Below are 24,907 nucleotides of genomic sequence, written 5' to 3'. Positions count from 1 at the left end.
TGGAGCTGTACACATAATGCTAATATTCAATCACCTCAGTTCAACGTGGGAAGTGCTCACAGATTAGGGTGCCGATCACGATCCGGTAAAAAATATCCCCGTGCGACTCGTATCCGGTCTTTTTACCGTACGAATCGTACAAGTGCCGTACGAACTGGCAATCACGATTCGCATGGTAAAAAGTTCATACGAACCGCATTGGGAATCATTCCCCACACGTCCTCGGGTCGGAAAATGTGTCCGACACGTCCTCGGACGATTTACCGTACAAAGGTGAAAGGTGAAGTCCGACCGAGGAATCACGATCCATCCCGTGCGTCCGAGGTTACAACCGGATGGAAAAATCACCGTCCGCACCGAACTCCCATAGCAACCATGGAGACGTGCCCGCATACGCGCCCCCAGCCCCCGTAGGTACGCGCTGAACCCCCCTGTATGTACACCCGTGTACGTGTCGAACCCCCCCGTGTACGTGTCGAACCCCCCGTGTACGTTCGAGTCGAACCCCCCCGTGTACGTTCGAGTCTAACCCCCCCGTGTACGTTCGAGTCGTACCCCCACCCGTGTATGTACGGTGCGTCCCCCCCGTGTATGTACGGTGCGTACCCCCACCCGTGTGTGTACGGTGCGTACCCCCACCCGTGTATGTACGGTGCGTACCCGGGGGGGTTCGACTCGAACGTACACGGGGGGGTACGCACCGTACATACATGGGGGGGTACGCACCGTACATACACGGGTGGGGGTACGCACCGTACATACACGGGTGGGGGTACGACTCGAACGTACACGTGGGGGGTTCGACTCGAACGTACACGGGGGGGGTTCGACACGTACACGGGTGTACATACAGGGGGGTTCAGCGCGTACCTACGGGGGCCGGGGGGGGTTCGGCGCGTACCTACGGGGGCTGGGGGGGGGGTCGGCGCGTACCTACGGGGGCGGGGGGGGGGTACGGTGCATACCGGGCCACCTACTCTGGTCGATTCGCGCCGTACTTCGCTTTTGCGGCACTTTTTGGGTGCCGTGAAAATATTGCCGTCCGGACTGCTGTCGGTTCGAATCGTAATTCCTGGGTCGTGAAACGCTGCCTGAAAGCGTCCCGACGTCACGTCGCAGCATTCCCGGATCACATTCGTATGTATATTTTCGTCGGTCGGTGTTTTTTACGATTCGTACGGAAATTGTGTTTCCGTGCGAACCGTAATTCCATGTTTGTAAAGTTTTACGACCGGGTACGAGTCGGACGGGGAAAACGCTCCGACCGACGGTTCGTACCCGGTTTTTACCGGATCGTGATCGGCACCTAGATGTTTTTCAGATATTGGCCCATGAGAGGAGAATTGTAAAAGACATTCTGTTTATCTGTTTTCTGTATTTATTGTCGGTCACTATCACCTATGGACATTTTCTCCATTGTGGCCTCTTATCTCGTTGTGGCTATCATGTGTTAGTCATCACATTACTCTTCTATATCATTTGGTGTTTCACATGTACTGCAAAGTCTTTTTTAATTGAAAAAAAATCACAGAATAAAAAATAAAATCATCAAAGCTACATATATATGAATGAGTATTTATATAGACTGAACTGGATTTTATAATTCATCAGTAGAGATCAAAAACAAATGTTATCAGGCGTTGATGAGAATGCTTCCACAGTCCTCTCAGGTCTCAGTACCTCATAGGCACACAGGTGCATCTCCAAAAGCTCGTCAGCTCACTGACTTAAGGAAACCTTTTTAAACAGAAGGAGGGAGAAGGATAAAATTCAGAAACGTGTATAGCGATGGACAGCACTACCTTGCACTAACTTTGGTGAAATACTACCACTATTATTCAAGTAAGCACTAATTGTGAACTGCATTCACCATAATGCAAAGGGGCAAACTTTCCTGGGATCTGAGGTGGTGTGTTCCCATCATCATTCTGTTTAAAAAGGCTCTGTTGAGCCAGTGAGCGGACGAGCTTTTGGAGATGCACCTTTGCGCCAGTGAGAGGTACTGAGACAGGAGAAGACTTTGGCAGCATTCTCAACAACCCCCAATAACATTTGTTTTTTATCTCTACTGATGAAGGATCAAATACAGAAACGCATGTGTCTAGAGATGAACAGCACTACCTGCACCTACTCTGATGAAATACTACTACTAATATTCAAATAAGAGCTAATTGTGAACTGAATTCACCATAATGCAAAGGGGAAAAATCTGCTGGTATGTGAGGCTGTGTCCTCCCATCCCCCTTGTGTTTAAAGAGGCACCCTTGAGCCAGTGAGCTGACGTGCTTTTGGAGCTGTGCCTGTGTGAGGTACTGAGACAACTGTGACAGCATTCTCAGCAACCCCTTGCTAAAATTTGTTTTTGATCTCCACTGATAAAGGGTAAAATCTAGAAAAGCGTGTCTAGTTATGAACACTATTACCTGCACCAACGATGGTGAAATACTACTACAAATATTCAAGTAGACAATAATTGTGAAATACATTCACTATAATGCAAAGGGACGACCTGTGCTGGGATGTGAGGCAGTGTGCTCTCATTCCCCGTCTGTCAAGAACTATATTCTGTTATGTGACAAGAACAACAACCAAGAAATCGTCAAACCTGTCTCAATGGCATACACATCGGCAGCATTGAAACCCCAAATTTGATCAAATGCTCAGTCACTTGGATTCAGTCTGGACATCAAACTCACCGTCAAGGAACACATTGCTGAAAAAATGTAGACAGCTTGGTACCAGCTCGTTCTTCTAAAGAAAGTGAAACAGTTTCTTCCTGAAAGAGACTTCACTGCTGTTCAAGTCTTGTACTCTTGCATTTCGAAGGTGGTAATACCCTGCTCTGTGACCTCTTAGAATATACCTTGGCCACACTTAAGGGCGTCCTACATGCCACAGCATGTCTCATCCAGGGCCTGAAGAAATATTATCACCCCCATCCCGATGGCACTCCATTTGCAAGTCCTATCCATCTCCAAATATCAGCTACATCATTTACAGAGCCATCACAATCAGCGTTCCCACTTAATTGCAGACACGCTTACGGTCTCTGGTGGGTCTCGGCACATCCGTGGTAAGAGCAAAATCAGACTGGAGACTAAGAAGTTTTAAAAAAGAAAATAACAAGGCAGCAGGCCTTTTCCACCTATGCACCCATGATCTTGAACACCCTGTATACATCAGGAATGTTCCAAAGCTGCTCCAATTTAGGACAGAGTTGAAGACAAGCCTCTTTAAACAATAGCACACCACAATTCTGTTAAAAGCACGTCTGCTCCCAGAACCCAGCTCCTCAACTATCACTTGTTTACCTTATGCTTCCCTATGACTGCGGACAACACTCTTTTGCCTTTTGGCTTGATTTGGACTATAAAAATAAAACAAACATGAATAAAACTTTCTGTAGCTAATGCCCAAAAACGGATAAAGTTTTCTCCAGCCAACTGCAACAACATACAAATTAATTTTGAAAGGTAAAAAATTTTGGAGTTAAAAATCAATATACCTGGTTTATCTTTAGCCTAATTTGCTAACAAATATATTCCATTTGAAGAACTCTGAAATCATTGATGCCAATTAACAATTATGATTCAATTGTTTTCCTCAAACCAATAAGGTTTACCTTATTGTGTCATTGCCATAGCACCCAATGTCCCCAATGCCGAGGTCATCCGCCAATATCAGTAAGATATTTGGTTTGGAGGGAGTTGCAGCATTTGATTGACAGGCAATAAATAAAAGGCTGCACGCTAGAAAGATAGCACAGCTCCTGAAATATATAGAAAAATAAAATAACTTACTAAATGTGCATTACATTTCCATTTTATTAAGTTAAGTCTCTTACCTGTGCATAGATATTACCAAATGCTCCTCTTCCTTCCCACCCAATGTATTTAGTCATATAACAAAATCTATCAAAAAGTTTCGCTTCTGTGCAATACAAGGACAGCAAATTAGACAGTGAATTTGAGGAGATGGTAAAAGGCAGGAAGAGAGCTTAGGACATGGTAGAAAATAGAGAAAACAAAAATTGTGGGGGTAGAAGAAACCAAGTGCAAATAAACTTCATTTAAACAAAAAATAAATCGCCTTGCAATTAGCCAACAGTTTTAAACAGTGGTGTGTTAAGGATCCTACTGAAGTGCTTGTGGTCAGAGGCTGGTCTTTCACCCACCAGACTTCAGTTCCAGAGATCAGATCCCAGATGATTGAAAGTCCCACCTCCAATCAAGGTCCTTTTGATTTTGTGTTAAAGAACACATTTTGGGCTTGTCATTAAAATCACTCATGAATACCAAGATACAAACCTTTTTTGTCTCCAACATTATCTTCTCTCTCGTTGCTGCATAAACAAGAAACAGTTCACTCCTCCAATGAGCTCTGGAATGTGATTTTGCAGACCATCCATAGATCTGCCATACTGCAAGGGGCCTCAGTTGTGTGAGAGGTGTAACGCACCATCTTCACTCCTTAATCTACCCTCACCTCCCATACGAATGTTAGTGCTTGAAGAACTGCATCCTTACATGTACTTAGCTCTACTCCTTCCCCAACCCAATGGTCTTTTCTCATGCGCAGATGGTACAGGACTGCACATACTTTAAATCATTCTCTCAACTCACATCGAAAGTCAAGTTAATGCTTTAAGTGACAATAGCAATGGAGAAGTACACATTTACATGTGCGGTTTGTTTCTTTGTTCAACTTGGTGTACAAAGAACACATCAACTAGCTTTGTAATTTAGAGCACAGCTAACGAACAAGCTCTCTTGTGTTATATTCTGATGGCTAGTAAATATCCTCTGTCTGCCCCTTCGATTCAGCCTCTTGTGTGTTCATCTCTGGTTATTGAGAACCAATTCATTCAGAAAGGGAGCTTCCTAGCTTGGTCTCAGGAGTTAGAGAATATTGACCGCACTCTCTCTTGAGAGGAGAAATGACCACCATTTTCCTGGAGAAAGATATGGTAAAGCCAATTTCATCAAGGAGGTAGCTGTGCCACTGGTGACCTCCACGGGGAGAGCAACCAGCAGTCCTCCTCAGAGTTGGGATTGCAAAGTCTAAGGTGAAGGCTCTAAGTGCCTGGGCTCACAACGAAAAGGGGACTAGAATACTTTCTAAGCCACCAGCAACACCCAGCATGTAGAAAAGTTGTGATCGCATGTGTTATTTATATTCTAGAGTAGTGGCTATAGTGATACAAAACCAGCCCTTTGTCCACTACAAAGGTGGGATTGGAGGTCCATCAACATTACAAAAGCATTTCATTATAGCTTTTGGACACCGTGAAGGTTCAAGAAGGCAGCAGGAGCAGGAATTGAGGCAACGTGCTAATCACGAAGACGACCTATGTTGTTGATAGCAGAAAAATCAATGGTTTGTAGCATTGCTTTATCTTTTAACCCACTAAAACATGCACAGACAAATCTGGGAATTTGTCGCTCTTTAAATAGATTGGAATTTTTATTTCCTAAATATTAACAGTTTCCTTGATAAATATGATGCTAATTACATAATTTGAGAAAATGCACACATGCTGTGTAATGCAGAGACAACCATCACATCTGTCTCATTTCCACCTAAATTCCACACTGGTTTTGTTATGTAATCCACATTTCTAGAGCACACCTCTGACGCATATAGTCAAGTAGCAGTTTCTGAGCCTTTGACTCCCTTTACAGGTTTTTGGACCATTAACCACTACAGATCTGTTCCATTCTGTTTGTTTAGAGATGATCTAATAGTGCAAAATGCAGATGGACTGGGATAAGGCCTGGGTGACCACCAGCAGCTGAGATTAATTCAAGCATTCCATCCATCACTTTTTTGTATACTTCAGAGCTTTTTACTGATAGCATCACATTTTAACTTTATTAAACTTTTGAAGGTGTATTGGAATGTAATAAATATCTAGAAGAATGAGCTAGAGTAGTGGATTCAAATAGTCATACTCAAATGCTGTGTGAATTAATGTATGTTCGCTACAGTGTTATATACATGATATTTTAAAAGTTCTCCCTTTACAGGCTGCAGAATTCTATCCTGTCCTATCCTCCTTTTTTCAGTTTGCTAGGGTACCTTTTGATGTATTGAAAAGATGAAGTGCCAAAAGAGTTACCAGTTTTAGGGGCACACCCCCAGTTCAGAGAGCACATAGCTTAGTAAATGAGGCTGGACTCTTCTTATTGGTGCAGGATCGTGGCTAATTTCCATATGGCTGGTCCCTGCCTATAGTGGAACAGTAAGTAAAAAAAAAAACATTACAGATTTGAATGCGGCCAAGAGTAATAGACAGTGGTGAGATTAATTTAAACCTGCAACTCATCACTTTTTTCTTTTTCTTAGCAGTTGCAACTATTGTTGCAATTGCCCCTACTTGCTGACAGCTATTTCTGCAGTTGTTTGCCATGCTGTATTGACAGCAGTTTTCTGTGCTGGGGTTATTGCTGCTGTTACAGGTGGATTTGTTGCCAATTTTGCGGTTACAATTGTGAGCAATGCAGTTGTCCCTTTTCTGGATGCTGTTGGTGCTGTGGTCCTTGTGTGATGCAGCTGTTCTTGCTGCTGTAGTACCCGCTGTTGTTGCTAATTTCGTAACTCCTTTTTTTGCAGCTGTGGTCCCTGATGTTGTGGCAGCTGATGTTGCTCTGCTTGTGTCAGCTTTAGTAGAAGTTGTAGTATTTTCTGTCATTCCAACTGTGGTCACTGCAGTTGACCATGCCTTGCTGGAAGCAAATGCCCTGATGGTAGCTGTTGTGGTCCTTTCTAGGGCACTGCTGCTGCAGTATCTTAGGTCACTACTGTCAGGGTGTTGTTTTGCTTCTGTTATCGTGGCACTGGTGGATGTTTTAATTGCTGTTCTAGTCCCTGTTGTGGTAACAGGTTTGGTTGCTGCTGATGACCCTACCATTATGGCAGGAAGTTTCTCCTGCAGCCCCTGCTATGTGTAATGCCTTGGGCTCTAGGCCCACATGCCAAAATAATGAATGACACGGACAACTTGTTCTGGTGGGGCAACTAGCCACATGTGCCCTGGCCCGTTTATTAACAGGGCCACCAAACTGGTGATGTCTGTGTTGGATATGTATAAGTATAGCCCACAGGGAAGGGTTGCTGCATGAAGTGTCCAGTAGGATACTACATTCCTCCCAAAATCCACAAGAAAAGACACGTCCAACCTGTAGAAACAAAAGAAAAATAAACAGGATACCACATAGTTCATTAGTCTCTAGAGTCTATCAGCAGGACAGCGTGTGGACGCATGGTGTGATGAAGCTGGATACAACAGGACAGCTCTGCTTGCATTCATACTTTAAACTGTGACAGACAAGACACGAACATTTGTTCAAAGTTGTCCAAAACCTTCTGGCTGTATGCTGCTGGAGTACCACTCCTAGGGAGGGGATGTTGCATGATGTGTCCAGCAGGACACTATACTATGCTTGTCACTGTTGCTCCTGGTGCTTTCCCTGCTGTTCTGTCAGTTGCTGCTGCTGTTGTTGTCAGAGCTTTTGTAGCAGCTGTGGTCTTTTTTTGTGGCTAAAGCGGTCATCACTCATGTTGTTCCCATCTTCCTGATAAGTGCTGTTGATCCTGCCATGGTAGCTGCAGTTGTCACTGCTGTAGTCTGATCATTGCTGTGACTTATTTTGTTGATTCTGTTTGGTGGCAGCTGCAATCCCTACGGTAGTCCCTGCTTTGGTTAATACTGTGGTGGAAGCTTCTGTTTATACTGTGGCCCCTGAACAGCCATCAATTATTGTTGCAGAAGGTATTGCTACTGTGGTGGGGGCTGTAGTTGCAACTATTGCTCAAGCTCCTCTTGCTGTTGCTAGGGGGCCTGTTGTGGTATAAGCTATTGTCATCACTGTTGTTCCTGCTATGGCTGCATTGCTATGGTCATTATCGTAGTTGCAGATGTGGTTGTTGCGGTTGCTCTTATGTCTGCATTTGTTACTGCTTTTGTCCCTTCTTTAGTGGTAGCTGTGATTGCTCTACAGGACCCTCATGTTACTACTCCTATGGTCTCTGTTGTGGGAGCCTGAGGCCACTCATCTAGTCTCTGTTGTTGCTGTTCTGCTAGCAACTGTGGTTACTGATGTTGGGATGAAAAGTGTAGACATCCCAACCCCGTCATCATATTGTGTTTTTTTAACTTCTATTTCATGATCTGCAGCAAACAAGTGCAACTATCTCCTGCAAGACCAAAAAAGAGTAACTATGTAGGTGATCTTATTTAATGATCTGTCAATCAAATGGTCAGTTCACATAAAGAAGCTAATAAGCTCTCTAAAGCCTCTTACTATAAACTCTTTTTCAGGCCTCATCCTGAGAAAGTTGTAGCAATAAGTCAGTGACCTCATGTTGCCAATGTACATACAGATAGTACAGCACAGAAGAGTGGGCTTTATGGCAAACCCACTGTATTTTTTGTTGGCATTTTTAGGTCTTGCCAAAGACAGTGTTACTAGACAGATAGTTATCTTCTTATTCTGCCAATCCACTATCAACAAAAACATTCCTTGAGGGATTATTGAGTTACCCTATTATTTTGTCTCTAAAGCCATGGCAATTTTTGGAAGGTAACATGGGGCTTTAAACAGTCCCCTGTAATAACCTCTAAAGTGCTCCGGGGTATTGCTTTTTACTGTTGGCTTGACAGTGCAACTGTTGAATGAGCTTATGTGGCCTACAACTAACAGCATTCAGGGTCCTACTGAGAGAAGGGATTAGGCTCCACCCACATGTTTTCCCTGAGTACAGAATATGATTGGGCACAATTGTGTGCTTCCACTAAAAAGACTGCTTGTATGGCACTTTTTGCCTTGTGGCAAAATTGAAACTCGATACAGCAGGGTGGAGTTGGTTATGGTGGCAAGCCAATGATCATAGCTACAGGCCTGATTTGTTTATTATGAAATGTTATGATAAGAGTACTAGGCCTGACATATATTGTAAAAGGAATATGTTAAAGCTAATATGTATTTAACTGTGGATTGCTATTATTCTATATTAAGGCCTACAGATCGGTATTTTGCTAAATGGAATCTCACAGATTATAATAGTAGTTAATGGTTTTGGTGCAGTTCACCCAGTGTGACAAGCCGTGGCTGTAGAAGGTTAGCTCTGTGGAAATCCTTATTAGGCTGCCTTAGGAGAGAGAGTAATTTGTTTAGCCAGTTGTAATTTTGTACGCTCGACGAATTGTATGACTGTCTGTTTGAGGTTGCCTTGGAAGAAAGCATTCACTCAAAAATGTAGGCCTTAATTGGTCACCATGATAGGCTATATGCCTATTTGGTGCACTGGAAATATGTCCAACGTCATAGGTCTGGTCTGCTTATCATGTAACTTTATGACAAAGGCAGTTAGTCCAACTTATTAATTGTGAAAAGTGTATGATAAACCTATCAGTCCTATAACAGTTGTTTTTAGAACATTATGTTACAGGCTACAGACAGGTATTTTGTTACATGTGATCTCAGATTCCCATGGTAGGCAAGGGCTTTGGCCACTCACTCTGACAAACCCTAGGGGTTTTCACTGAGATAATCTTGTAAGGACGTGGGGGCCTGGCCACACAAGCATCTAAGATGGCCGCTTGCTGTTGAATCTCCGTCGGCCGGTCCAATGTTTCCTGCATTATCCCAGTTATTACCTGCAGCATTTGCCCTGACCGGAACGGCACTGCATCGCTGGATGGGTCCTGATTTTGGTGAACTGACTCTGGGGCCGGTGTGCGCCTCTGTTGCCGAGTTACGGCGCTTAGAGGCTTAAGGCGCAGGGAGACGGGGCGCGGCGCCCTGGGACTTGCTGCTACCCACAGACGGAGAGGTGAGGAGGCGCATGGCGATGCAGGAGGTGAGTGAGGTCCCGTTGCTGTGGTGATGGTGCCTGTCACGGGGCGGTAGCGGTGATTTCCCCCATGATATGCTGAAAATGGACTAAGACGCGGTGATGACTGGCTTTGCCCATTCTGGAACGCACGCACCCGACATTTTCCCGAGGCCTCGTGGGAGGCAGGGCCGCTGTGAGCCTAAGTCGCGCCCATCTGCTGTTGTAAGGGCGTAAAAGACGGTGGTGGGGACGAACCTGTATTGGCCCCTCGTATGCTGTGGCCAGCCGCCTGTTGACGCGGTCCCTTCTTCCCCGCTCCCCAGCTACCCATCTGTCGGCAAACCTGACCCATCCTATGGCTCCCTGAAGCGTGAGAGGCCGACATTTGCCCGACGCTGTTCCTTGCCCTGCAGAGGCACCAATGCCACTCCATCTCGACTCCAGGCACCTGCCGCAACAGACACCTCCCCCTCCTACTGCAGCCGGCCACCTGCGCTCCTTTTGAAGAAGATTACCACCTCCAAGGTGTGGGGCCTGGTCTGGTACTCTGGCGGGCGCTGCAACACAGGGCTCATCTGCATGCTCCTCGGCTGCAAGACCCTGGGATTAAAGTCCCATCGACAGCAAGCTACCCCCAGACCTGGGATAATGGCACGGAGGCCTAGGGGGGGCCACCGAGACCTGCCTGCGGGGCCTGCCTCTGGCACCTGGCTGCACTAAGCTTGCCCTCGTACCTGGTATCATTCAATTTCCATTGCACTGAGCCAGCCGTTGATGGCGCCGTTTACATCTTCAATTCTTACGGCACGCTACACGCAGCTGTCCTACCTTTCGGGAAATAACTTGGACTGCAAATAGTACATAGCGTCACTTTGCTACTTTGCGGTTCCATTGCACCATGGTACCGTGGCATGGGCCGCAAAGACCCCATAAAGAAGAAAACAGTACCTGTCCAAAAGATAAATACTTGGGCCTAGAATATAGGTCCCTGATTCCACACAAGACTAAACTGGGACAGAGCGGACAAAATAGATAACATAAAACACCAAACCAAAGTTATGGATACAAAAATATATATCTCTTATTTATTTTGTTATTAGTCATATGATTATTTTCAATTTTTACAAATACTAGTTGGTCAGTAGAAACATATACATTCAGAAATCAATCGAGAACAACACATATATATATAAATCAATACATTATTCAATGTCCCACATGTGAATATAATTCATGCACACAAACATTCATTCCAAACAGCATTCAAAACTTCAATTCAGGTCAGAGTGGAAAAACTATCCAGTGGTGCTCAAGTAGGTGGTTTGACTACTGTATCATCCAGATGGACATAGGTGATACTATGGGAAACGGACGGTCGACAATTCAGGCGCCAACGCGCGTTTCGGTATAGGACCCACAGGGGGGCCCCACCTTCTTCAGGGCGTAGACCAAAGGGTAGTAGGGGACATGAGCAATACTTAAAATTAAAATTAAACCCGCGAGACCAGCGTCAAGGGGAGCAAAATCAATGATGCTGGAATACAAAGGAACCGCTATACGTCAGAGGTAGTAGCCCAGCGTATTGGTGAAAGTATTCTCAGCCCAATCAGATCAGGGGGCGGGTAATCAAAGAATGTGGAAATACGGCAGCTGACATATTTATCAGTCACAATTATGCCGTGCCTAAAAGTGCGCCGGATATTCAGACGAGCCTCATGATGTTCAGGTTTGTGGGTACCCAGGGGGTGAGTAAACGCCCAATCGCCAGTAGCGTGTACGCTTCAATAGCGTCTCAACGGTTCTGTAATTCGATTCTGTCCGATCGTCGTTCCTGCGGCGGCAACGGCGTAGGGAGTGCCTTCGCAAAGACCCCAAACAGAAGACCCTGCCCTTTGAAAAGCTCATGGATAGGGCTACTGAGGTGGTCCCTACTATGGCGGAGAGTGTGCAGGGCACGGAAAGTGTGGACGACCTCCCTGCACTGTCAGCGTCAATGCTTCAGGAAATGAAGGCAGGTTTCAAAGCACTAGACGGGCGGTTTGACACATTAGACAAGAGTCTGGCTGACATGGGGGCTAAAATCCAAGCACATGACCAACCCTTGGATGTGCATGAAGCCCGCATTTTGGATATCGAGGATGGCACGGCTCAGTCTCTGTAGCGTCTGGAACGCGTCAAATGCATCCTCAAGGAGGTGGCCATAAAGAATGAAAACCTTGAGGCTCGCAGCAGGCCCAATAACATTTGCATTTTGGGAGTCCCTGAGACCGCCACCATGGGCCGGATGGACTTACTTGTCGAGACTTTGTTGTCTGACATGTTTGGGAGGGAGACTTTCACCCCGGGGTTTGTGATAGAGCGAGCACATCAGTCCCTAGGGCCCTGGCCTACACCAGACTGCCCCCCCAAGACCCATCATTGCACGAGTCGTAAACCTTCGGGATCGGGATTCGTCATTGTGCCTTGCCAGGGAACAGGGAGACACCATATGGCAGGGTTCAAAACTATCCTTCTATCCAGACTTCACTGTAATGGTGCAAGATGCCCGCTGGAAATGTAATGGAGTCAAGGCCACCCTCAGAAATCTGGGTCTAAAATATGGTATGTTATATCCTGCCAGACTGAAGGTTGATGTAGGGGGCCGTGCTCGCATCTTTGACACTCCTACAGAGGCACAGGAATTCTGTCATACCTATAAACATAACAATAACAGGACAGGGTCGAGGAGTGGGGGGCCCTCCCCGCCGCATAGCGGCTCTGACGAAAGTGTTGAACTATTTTCCAGTTCTGGTACTGGTTAGCATAGTGGCAATGGCTCTATATCCTGATTGTTCAATGGACCGGGGATAATGTACATTATACTTCTGTACTGTTTCAGTTAGATGGCCGACTAACATGGCGTTGCTACCCCTCAAGGTGTACACCTTGGGTTTGTTCATGTCTTTTCAGAAGTGCCCTTCTTGGGGTTCTCCATTTAAATGTAAAGTCAATTAATACTTCAAGTTTTGCGTTTTGTTATGGAACTGCCTCGCTTGGGTTGAGGTGAGGCTGGGTGGGGGGAAGCTTCACATAGTTTAAATGTTTCCAGTTATATACGGCAATGGTCCCTGTCACAGTTTTGCTTTTTCTTCTGCTACTTCACCATGTTATGTTTGATATGTACTTCCAATGGCACAGATAGGTAACACTGAAGGTCCCTCTAGTTTGTCCTTAATGTCCTGGAATGTCAGGGGTCTTAACAACAACTGCAAATGACGACAGGTTATTAACTATTTGATGTGACACAATGTGGACACAGCTTATTTGCAGGAAACATTTGCCTAAAGCAGACATGGCCTGCTTTGCTGCTACTTGGGGAGCACACAGATATTTTGCTAATTACAGCAATTACGCCGGGGCGCAGCCATCCTTATCCATAAGAGGGTTCCTTTCAGCCTCAGCTCAGTAGTAGGGGACAGTGAGGGTCGATTCATCATCGTCATTGGCACACTCATGGGACATTACACGGCTTTGGTGTGTTTATATGGCCCGAACACGGACTCCCCTGACTTTTACACTCCTTACACGCCCAGTTAGTTAAGTTAGAACCTAGCTTTATCTTGGTTGGAGGGGGGGGGGGGGGGGGGGGGGGGACTTCAACTCACTCCTTGATCCAAGCTTAGATAACACCTCCACTTCACCAGACACCAAGCTACGTGCACGCCGTGCTCTGCTAGATCTATGTGGACAACTATCCTTGCTAAACATTTGGCGCAAACACAATCCTGCTTTCACGGAATATACCCACTACACGGGCCAACACAACACTTGGACCAAGGATCGATTTTTGGCTAGTCTCCCCGGGTGTTATTTGCTGGTTCCGGTCACTGGCGACACTGCCACGAACTTATTCTGAGCACGCACTGCTGAAGCTTCACCTGAATGTCCCTCGCCCAGAAGGCTTTGAGCGACAGTGGCGATTTCTGAGCCGCACCCTTCATGACGATCTTTTTAATGCTGAAGTGCACAAAGCAATTGAAGACTACTTGTCCATTAACACCGGTTCAGTAGACACATGGGCGGTCCTATGGGAGGGCTTTAAGGCATACATAGGGGCGTTTGCATCGCCAAGCATGCCAGAGTACTTAAAGATCTACGTAACACACTTGCGCATCTAGAACACGAACTCGCAGTCTTGGATGCCACAACGCTCCGCACCCAAGACCCGGATACAGAGGAACAACGGTTGGCCCTACTTGTTGAATTGCGGGAGACTGCGGATCGGAAGCTATTATATTTGGGCAAGTACCAGTCTGCCAGACGGTATGGAGAAGGTGAGAGACCCGGAAGGGTGCTGGCACAGATGCTCCATCCCCCATACAGCAGATCGTACATCACCGAATGGCGCTCTTCCACAAATCAGATGCTCTCTTCCACCCCAGAAATTCGTAATGAATTCTTTGACTACTTCACGGCCCTATACACTTCTAAAATAGGGAGCAACCTTTCAGCCCAGGAAGCCTATTTGTCCGTGATCGCACTGGTATATTTGGAAAAAAACATGCAGGATTTGTTTTAGCAGAGCCCATATCTGAGGCTGATGTACTTGGTGCGATTGATGCCCTTCGAGGCTCCTCAGCCCGCGGATTGGACGGCTTTACCGGGGACTTCTATAAGGCTTACAAAGACATACTAGCGCCGTAGTTGATAGATGTTTATGCCGAAGCGCTTTAGAGACAGGTACTGCCTCCCACTCTCCGAGAAGCGGTCATTATTCTCCTCCCCAAACCTGGCAAGGATCCGTCTCTTTGTAGCTCATACAGACCCCTTTCGCTATTAAACTTAGATTATAAAATACTAGCTAAGATTATCGCTAACCGTCTATCTCAATTGATGGAATTTATGACATCCCCGGCACAATCTGGCTTCGTCCCCTATCGATCCACTTCCTTAAATCTCAGAACATTATTCGCTGTAATTCATAGAATCGATCCGGTAGTACCAGCTGCCGCTATTCTTTTGGATGCAGAAAAAGATGTTGATTCCTTGGAATGGCCTTTTTTTCCTCTCGGTTATGCACTGCATGGGCATGCCCGTGGGCTTTATAGCCACCACAGCACTACTATACGGTCGGCCCATGGCGAGACTCCAATTGAACAGCACTTTATCCCGACCCTTTTTGCTGTCTCGGGGCACCCAGCAAGCCTGCCCTTTGTCTCCCTTTTGTTTATTCTGGCCATGGACCCTTTGATTCGCCATTTTCAGGAACACCATTTCTATAGAGGCTTATGATTCAACACTGGTCCCTTATTAGTCTCGCTATATGCAGATGACACTATCCTCGATGTTCGCGACCCTCAGGAAAAGTTAGAACCGCTTAGAGAAATACTCAGATTCAGCCGTTTTTCTGGATTGGGTATTAACTGGCACAAGTCAGTGATCTTTCCCTTAACAACGAGTATGGTTCCAAGGGACTGCGGATTCCCCCTCGAATGGTGCAGCGATTCAGTAAAATATTTAGGCATACATATCCACCTGGACACTGCACAAATCCTCAGTTTCAATTATGGGCATGCAGTCTGCGCGCCTTAGAAGCCCAAGTGGAACACTGGCTGCGTCTGCCGCTATCTATAGCAGGTAGAGTTACGATACTTAAAATGATAGTGCTCCCCAGTTTTTTTGTTCTTTTTTAATAATATCTCCATGCCCCTCACAAACGTTTTTTTTTTACATTACCTACACACCTCATTAGACTGGTGTGGGGAGGGAAGAGGGCGCGTGTCAGATGGCAGGTGCTTACCCTTCCTTATGACAGGGGGGATATGGAGTCGCAGATCTCCATTTGGATTATTTAGTGGCCCAATGTTGCTATGCCTATGCCTGGTTTCATCCAGACGCAAGGATCCTATTTCTAAGGCCGGAAGCGGATTTCGTTTTACCAGAAAAACTGGCCACTGTACTACCGAAGGGCGTTCCTAGAAACCCACACGACATACAGACCGTTTCCACCACCAGCTGGGCATGGGATAAACTATGGCGACTAGTCGGCGCCACCGCATTATACTTTTTGGCCCTACCCATCCAAAACCCCTCGTGGCTGCCAATAATAAGAGAAAAGCTGGTGCAACGCTCCTCAGCCAAATTCAATATCACTAAAATTTGGGATTTATGCCCGGAGGGGCATATCTTCTCGGTGTCAGAAGACGCCCGGTTCCAAACCATCTCCTTTATGGATAACTTTGTGTTAGGGCGAATATGCTCTGCTCTACGCACCACACTGACTACCTACCCAGTTGAACCAGACTCTTTCACTCCACTCACATTGATCATTGAAACTGAGACAGGTACTCATCTCATTTCTAAGCTATACAAAACGTGCGCTAGTGCGAGACCGGTGAGGGATGACGAGGTTCGCAGCTCATGGGAACAAGACCTAGGTCGTACCATTACAGATGAACAATGAGAAAATTGCTGCGCAGTGACGAGGGAAGTCTCACCTAACAGTAGGCATAAGCTCCTACATTTCAAATTCCTACGCCGAATTTACTGCACCCCTGCCAAAACACACAAAATAGATCCTTCCAGACCCCGCAATTGCCAGAAATGCTCCACGCCGTATGCGGACTTTCCGCACCTCGCATGGACCTGTCCCACATTGCAGTCCTACTGGGAGCAAGTACACAACACACTGGGTGTCATGATTAATCTGCCCCTTATTCCCACACCAGAAGTGGCACTACTGGGATAAACAGTTAATTTTCCTAAAAAAGTAAGAAGATTTGCGTCCCTTGGATTGCTACTGGCCAAAAGGGAGATAGCTCTATTGTGGAGCCGAAGGACTGCCCCTACCCTGCAGGGGTGTCTGTGCAGTTTGGCATACTGTAATATTAATAGCGAGATTTATGCCAGCATTATGCCTAGTTAATCACGCCCTAAAGACATATGTGGAAGCGCTGCGACAGAACACAAACTCACAACTAGAACAAGGCATAGTCCCGGAGGGTGGGGGGTGATGGAGCGTATCCCTTAGGTTAGATGCTACTTCCCTAAAGGGCATCAATCCATGGCAATATACTTATCTTCAGATTGATTGTATTTAGGTGTATGACTGCATAGGACCAGACGCAGAGGCGATTACCTGATGTGGCTTGGAAGAAGACCGGGGCAAACAGTGGGAAATATGATATTAAGAATGTACAGATGCTGCTACCTACATGCCTACAGATATGTTACATTTAACATACTCAAATGTACAACTGTGATCCCTATTTCTATGATACGTTATAAAAGACAATGTACCAACAATTATATATCGCTGATATGAGTGAAAAATTGGAAAATAAAGTTAAAAAAAAAAAAGATCATCTTGTAAGGACCAGTTGCAATGAGTGAGTTGTATATTGTTTGCCAACTACAGAACCTGTCGTTTTCTACATATTCGTAATTTTCTATCTGTATGTATGATGGTTGCCAGTTTATGTGAACTTGAATAGACTGGGTTTTTGGTCAATTGTAAGGCCAACTTAAAGGATAATAGCGTCAATGAGAAAAGTCATGTTGGATTTCAAAGGCTTGATCAGTTTAATATGAAATGTTTTTATAAAGCATATACGCCTGAAATACTCACTGTGCAAAACCTGTTTGAAAGATAATAGACTTTTAAGGATGGATTGTTAGTAGATTGTGCTTTTATGACTGTATTGCGAATAGCTGCCTTGTGAAAAGCTTACTTTCAGTACAGTGGGCTTGAGTTGTTCATGGCGACAAACAAATGATAAAGGCTATGTACTTGAGTGTTCATCATGAAAAGTTATGATAAATGCTGTAGGCCTGAACTATTGGTTGTGAAAAGCATGTGTTAAAGTCGATGAGCAATTAAGGGAAGATTTTTAGTTCTCTGCATTAAAGCCTGTTTTTATTTGTTACATGGAATTTCTTTGATTATCTTAGTAGGTAAAGGTTTTGGTGTTGATTTTCTCACTCACAAACCATGGCTATGGAAGAGTTGCACTGTGAGAATCCTTGTTGATCCCAGTTAGGATAAACCGTATTTGCTTTGCCAACTGAAATTTGACATACACTTGCAATTTTATGACTGTATGCTGATAGTTGCCTTGAGTGAAAGCTGCTTACCCTCAATAGAGTAGGCCTGAGCGGGTTATGGTGACAAGCCAATGATAACTGCTATAGGCTTGATTGGTGTGCAGGGGAATTTTATACCAGATGCCATAGGTCTGGCCCGTTTATTATGAAAAGCTATTACAAAGATGTTAGTCTTGACTTATTTATTGTATAATAATATTGTAAAGTTAATAGGCTGCTAACAGTGGATTATTATCACATCATGATATAGGCATAGAAAGGTATTTGATTATATGTAATCTCACCAATGACCACAGTAGACAAGAGTTTTTATGTTGGTCTACCACTCTGACAAACCCTTGGAGAACAGTTTCACTGTGAATATTGTTGTTAGGCCCTGTTAAAAAAGGTTGTATATTGTTTTCCAACTACAATTTTGTATATATTTGCACTTTTATGATTATATGTCTTATGGTTGCCAGTTTATGTGCACATCAGTAGTCCTTTGTTGTATACAGTGACAGGCCATTGGTAAAGGTAATTGGCCTTATTGTTTCACTGGGAAAGGTATGTCAGATAGCTTAGGCATGCTCTGTTTATAATAAACAACTATGACAAAACAAGTCGACCTAATTTTCTTATTGTGAAAAACATGAGTTAAAGGCAATCGGATTTTAAAGATGGATGGTTAGGACACTGTGCTGAAGCCTGTAGGCAGGTATTTTGTTACATGGAATCTTGCAGATTATTCAGTGGGCAAGGGTTTTTGTGTTGGTGACCCACCCGAACATACCATGGGGATAAGCAATATGCACAATGGTAATCCTTTCTGAAAAAGTATGATAAAGGTGGTTGACCTGACATTTCGATTGTGAAACACATGTCAAAGTCAATGGGCATTTAAGGGTACATTGTCCTTACTGTGTACTAAAGTCTAAATATTTGTATTTTGTTAAATGTTATCTCACAGATTACCATAGCAGGAAAGGGTTTTGGTGCTTGTTACCACTCTGACAAACCATTGATATAGAGGATTTGCACTTTCAGAATCCCGGTTAGGCTTTAGTAGAGTTAGTATTTTGCTTCTCAAAAGTATTGTGCATACTATGCATTTTTATGACTGTATGCATGATGGTTGCCATGTGGGGAAACGTACGTCCGGTACAGGAGGACTCAGTGGGTTATGGCGAGAAGCCAATGATAAGAGCTAAAGCCTTGATTGGTTCACTAGGAAAAACATTTCCAGTGCAATATGTCTGATCAGTTTATTTTGAAAAGTGAGATAAACACAGTAGGCCTGAAGTATTGATTGTGGAAACCACATGTTAAAGTCAATCAGAATTTAATGGTGGATTGTTATTTCAATGTTTTACAAACTACAGATAGGTATTTAGTTACATGAAATATCACAGATTACTTTTGTAGTGAAGGCTTTTGGTGTTGGGTATTGCCTATGACAAACTATAGGGAGGGAAGATTTTTCACTGTAATAATTTTTTAGAATATCTTGTTAGCTGTCTGCCAAGATATTGCAATAAGACAATCATTCAATAAAACATATATACACATCCAAACTCAGACACTATAAATCAATGTAGATACAGTGGGAATTCAGGTCAGCTCTGTTTTATCCTTTTATTGTTCCGATTCGAATTCTTTGCTTCTCCTATTTTTATTTTAATATTCCTTAAGAGGATACTACAACTTTCCAAGCAGTGCTAAGGGGGTGCTTGATTGCATCTCATTTCATCTGGAGTGGGCCACATCCTACATGGCAAATTCATCTAAACAAGGAGACCATTATGGAACGTTCTTGTCCAAAGTGTATCACTGTTTTACCATTCCAAAAGGGCCAACATGTTGTATCTAAATGCGAGAGCTATGCTGTAACTTTAAAACAATGATAGACTATTCACAATACCTCTGCGGGACAGACACCCCGCTGCTACATTAAGTTTTGTTATTGCAAGCATCTGCCAGCTGCATTAAATGGCACGTTGTTTTCTCTTTTTGTATTCTTTTAATATATTGTGAACATTTAGTTGAGTTTGTGTGTCTTTAATTGCGGTTGTGTCAGAGGGAGAATGCAAGAATGAGTCAGTGGATGGATCCATAAGTGGAAAAATAAGTGTCAGAGTGCATGTATAGCAACTTATTGAGTGCCTAAACCCATCAATGGCCCAAAACCCATTGACTGTCATAATAAGATCTCTTCCCATGGAAAGGACAGATGGCTTCTTGCATTTTATAAATTAGTTGCGTAAAGAATACGCTTTAGCTTTAGAACATTTGTGGCATTTCCTATTCATGCCTCAGTACCTTACTTTGCACTTTGTAGGCATTATCGGACTGATTTTTTCAATATAATCTATTTGGTAATTATGATCAAATTCTAAATGTTGTAATAAACATTGCACTTAAAAATAAAGTTAATATAGAAGGGCTATGCGATATTCTACTACTAAACAGCCAGCCACAAGTGCAGTTACCTTGCAGACAACAGGGCCGTGATTTGAATGGTGCAGCAGGTGCAGTAGCACTGGGCCATAAAGTTGTCAGAACTCCTCTAAACACATAATATTGCTATATTTGACCACTAAACAGGCAGTCACAAGTCAAGTTACCTTGCAGACAACCGGGTCATGATTTCAATGGTGCAGCAGTTGCAGTGGCACCAGGACCAAAAGATCTAGACACCCCACTAAACACCTAAATTTGCTATATTTATTACTAAACAGGCAGTCACAAGTGCAGTTGCCTTGCCAACAACACGGTCATGATTTGAATGGTGAGCAGGTGTAATGGCACCTGGCGAAAAAATTGGCAGACTCCTCTAAACACACTGATATTGCTCTATTTTATAACTAAACAGTCAGTCACAAGTGCAGTTATCTAGCTAGCGCTAGGGTCATGATATCAATAGTGCAGCAGGTGCAGTGGCACCGGGATCAAAGTTTATGATGTAAAGGAAGGCAGCAAGACAGGGTGTTATATGGTAGACCTGTCAACAAAGGCCTTTCTCCAATTAGAATTCTGCAATCTTTCAAAAGAATCCAGACAGCTCACCCCCTTTCATCACAACTTATGACTTTAGCTTGCATGATTTACGATATAAGAAAGTATGCCCACACAATTCAGCTGTTGTGGGAGATGCAATATTCTTTTTAGGACAGGCTGCTCCCAGGCTACAATGGACAGATGATCCACCTTAAGAAATATGATTGAGAAGTTTAAAACTCAAAGTGCAGATGCAAATGCTGCAAAAGCTAGATAGGTTGAAAATTACTTATGAGGGGGAAAAAGTAGGAAAACCAGTTTTTGCCAAATCCCAGGACCAAAAGCTCCAGGCACCCCACTAAACACTGATTTTTGGTATATTTTACCACTGAACAGGCATCCACACATGCAGTTATCTTTCAGGCACTAGGGTCATGATTTGAATGGTGCAGCAGTTGCAGTGGGACCGGGCCAAAAAGTTGTGAGAACTCCTCCAATCACCTAATATTGCTACATTTTACTACTATACAAGCATTCATAATTGCAGTTACCTTGCAATTGAAAGGGGCTTGAATTAAATGGTGCAGCAGCTGCAGTGGCACCAGGGCCAACATTTTTCATAACTCTTCTAAACATCAACTATTGCTTTATTTTACCGCTAAACAGGCATTCACAAGTGCAGTTATTTGGCAAGCACTAGGGTCATGATTTCAATAGTGCAGTAGGTGCAGTGGCACCGGGATTAAAAGCTCCAGGCATCTCACTAAACACCTTATATTGCTCTATTTTATTCCAAATCAGACAACCACAAGTGCAATTACCTTGCAGACAACAGAGTAATGATTTGAAAGGTGCAGCAGATGTAGTAGCACCGGGGCCAAAAGTTGTCAGAACTCTCCTAAACACCAAATATCGCTATATTTAACTACTAAATAAGCTGTCACAAGTGTAGTTACCTTGCGGGCACTAGGGTCATTTCAATGGTGCAGCGATACTGAGGACCAAATTTCTAGGAACCCCGCTAAACACCAAATATTGCAATATTTTACTACTAAACTGGCAATCACATATGCAGTTATCTTGCAGGCACTAGGGGCATGATTTGAATGGTGCAGCAGGTACAGTCGCACCGGGACCAAAAGTTGTCAGAACTCTTCTAAACAGATAAAATTGCTATTACATCAATTCATTCTATTATTTCCCTCTTTCATTTCATTTTTTAAAATGTTGCTATTATTTACCCGCACTATACCATTGGTAACAGCTCAATAAATTGCCTTTTGTACAAAAAGGAGTCATAACACTTTAACAGACTTTCTGTATCTTATATTGTACAACTACTCAGCAAGCTACAACTTACAACACAAAACTGCTTATTATTAATCACATAGGCGAAACCTAATGAATTTACCAATGTTTGTCTTACCTGTTATATTTTAAGCATCCCATGTTGGCGTTCAAAAACTGTTCAGAAGCGTAATAAATTCAGAATCTGTAAAACAAAGAAGGTATGGGTTGGTTACAACCTCAGTAAGATGTCACATCTAGCGCTAAACACAGGTTCAATTGCTCAGTGCAGTTTTGAATCCAACCAGAAGTAGGAAAGGGTCAAGCTTTGGGTCATTGGACTCATTCTGCATTTGTTAAAGTCAGAAATTAGGCATGTAAATGGCCAAAAATGTTCCAATCTTTTACAAAATTAGACTACATTAAAAGGTATTTTTCAAATTCTAAAAACATGACACACAATTTACAATACAAAGAAGTTTAATATGAGAGTTTGGACATGCTGAGTTTGTGGCTGCACAACCATGTTTTTAGATAATCAAGGGAGAATGAGTCACTTGTCCTGTTTTTAACCAGGGTCTTGAGGGTCTATCCGTCTTTAAAAACCCTCGTTCACGTACAAATCGATAGTGTGGTACATCTTGATTGTCCGCAAAAGTTAGAACGTGAAAAGCATCATTATCGGGTCTTTTTTATTATGCTTTCCTCCACCTGGAGGAAGACCAAAGGGTCGTGCATCGCAAGTCATTACAACAACATGCTGTAGGGGGCACAAAGGTCTGGGATATAAAATCCAACAACTTTCCTGCTGCTATGCCAACTGGAGTAGGAATAGTAAATTATACTATTCCTAAGTCCAGCGCGACCCTACAGCAAGTCATTGTAATGACTTGTGATGTAAAGGCATTGCGTACTAACAACGAGGTCGTTGTAACAACCGCATTGTAATAGCATGCGATGTATTCGCATGCGTTGTAACATGTTATATTCATCAGATAAAGACCATGGACGTAGTCGAAACGAGTTTTCTCTGCTATAATAAATACCTCTCAAATCGATCAGTGGGCTCATGAAGGTTCTTCTATTGTTACTTTGTGCATCGGAATTATATATATTGCCTATTGGCAGTCACCAGTAGGTAGGTATTGTTAGGACTTAGTTTCCATAGGAAAAGCGTTTTTTCTTTTCCAAATAACTTTGGCGCCAGTTGATGAATCTTCGTGGAGTTTGCAAAATTAGTGGCCCGCTCAAGTCAGCTTCTGTCTTTAGAGTTTCAGGGTGATTCGTCAAGCGGGGGCTGAGGAAAAAAGGGGGGGGGTCCCAAAACGCATTTTCCCCATGTTAATAGGAAACTTTAGACAAAGCTACAGCCCAAACTGCTGAACGGAATTACACCAAATTTGGCAAAAAGGTAGGCCTTGGTTCAGAAAGAGCCCTTTGTTTTTTAAATGGTGTAAATCCGTTCAGTAGTTCCTGAGAAATTAGAAAAAGAACGTTTCGATATCTGAGCACCGAGGAGGGTTCGTGAATCCTCCCGGGCACGAGCTTCACTCTGATTGGCTGCCAACACTCCAAACCAGAAAGTGTTGCCAGCTATCTTGTGACTCGGTAGAACCAAGTCACAAGAAAACAGTAAAATAAATATTTAAAAAACAAGAAAAGGGGGCAGGGTATAAACACCCTGACCCCCTTGGCCTGCTCAGGGGGTCCCACAAGGACCCCCAGGCCAAAAAAAAGCATATTTGGTTATAATTTCGGCGGAATTCGTGTTGGGGTCGCCAATCCGCCGACACTATAAAAAAAGTGGAGCACAGGGTCCCACACTTCATTTTAATGAGGACCCCGGGTGGGCAAGGTACCGAGGGCATTGTCAATAAATAATAGCGGGGACCAGCGGGGGCACCCACAGCCCCAAGAACCACCACGTCCCCGGGGCTAAAATTTGAATATAAAAATGTGTGTGGGGGGCCTAGGGACTGCCACCTCCCCGGGCCTTTCTACAATTATTTGCGGGGGCCTCGTGGGCCCCCCAAGCCCTGGGGCCACCACCTTCCCGGGGCTTTAGAAACATTGGGAGTGGGGCCATGCTGCGCCCCCCTCCTGGAGCCCTTGATGGCCCTGGGGACCACCAACCCCAAGGCCAGCTACTGCAGTGTCCCGGAGTGCACACCCCCGTGACATTGCCGTTTGCTATGACAGGGCAGGAGCATGGCTCCTGCCCTGCCATAGCAAACTCTGCTTTGCTTCATAGAAGCGAGAGCAGAAAAACCTGCTCTCGCTTCAATGAAACAAAGCAGATTGCTTTTGAGCAAGTGGAGATGCATGTCAGCAGCTCCCCTTGCTCAAAAGCAATGCCAGCTCCCACAGCAGGTGGGGAGCCAGTGGGGCCGTGGGGGCATTGGGGCTCACAACACGATCCCCAACAGTGAGGCCAGGCCCCAGGGGATGGGGTCCCCAGGGCCAATAGTGGTTTAGGGAAGGGGGGCCTCACGACCTCCACTTCCCAATAAATACATTTAAAAAAGAAGGCCTTGCCCTGGGGGATGGGGTCCCTGGGGCAGAAATTGGCCTCAGAAGGGAGGCCGCGCAGCCCCCTTCCCGTTTGTTTTGTTTGTTTTTTTTAAAAGGGGTTAGGCCCTGGGGGATGGGGATCCCAAGGCCCCAAAAATAGTAAAAGAAGGGGGGACACAGCCCCCTTCTAAAAATACATTTAAAAAAAGCTGGC

General features: G+C 44.4%; 1 protein-coding gene across 5 annotated transcripts in view; it reads right to left on the bottom strand.

The window, feature by feature from the left end:
- The window catches only part of LOC146805001 (arylsulfatase D-like), a 439,444-nt gene that overhangs the window by 388,035 nt on the left and 26,502 nt on the right, over positions 1–24,907 (bottom strand). For 3 of the 5 annotated variants that reach the window (XM_085622147.1, XM_085622146.1, XM_085622145.1), the window contains exons 2-3: positions 22,322–22,387; positions 3,623–3,769 (exon numbers count right to left, since the gene is read on the bottom strand). In XM_085622147.1, coding sequence (XP_085478273.1) covers positions 3,623–3,769; positions 22,322–22,344 — 170 coding nt within the window. In that variant the 5' untranslated portion in view covers positions 22,345–22,387. The remainder of the gene's footprint in view (positions 1–3,622; positions 3,770–22,321; positions 22,388–24,907) is intronic. The other 2 variants (XM_085622149.1, XM_085622148.1) reach the window with 1 other exon arrangement.

The sequence above is a fragment of the Triturus cristatus genome, chromosome 8 (assembly GCF_964204655.1).
Source record: "Triturus cristatus chromosome 8, aTriCri1.1, whole genome shotgun sequence".
Taxonomy (NCBI): Eukaryota; Metazoa; Chordata; class Amphibia; order Caudata; family Salamandridae; genus Triturus; species Triturus cristatus.
This window is presented reverse-complemented; position numbering and strand designations above follow the sequence as displayed.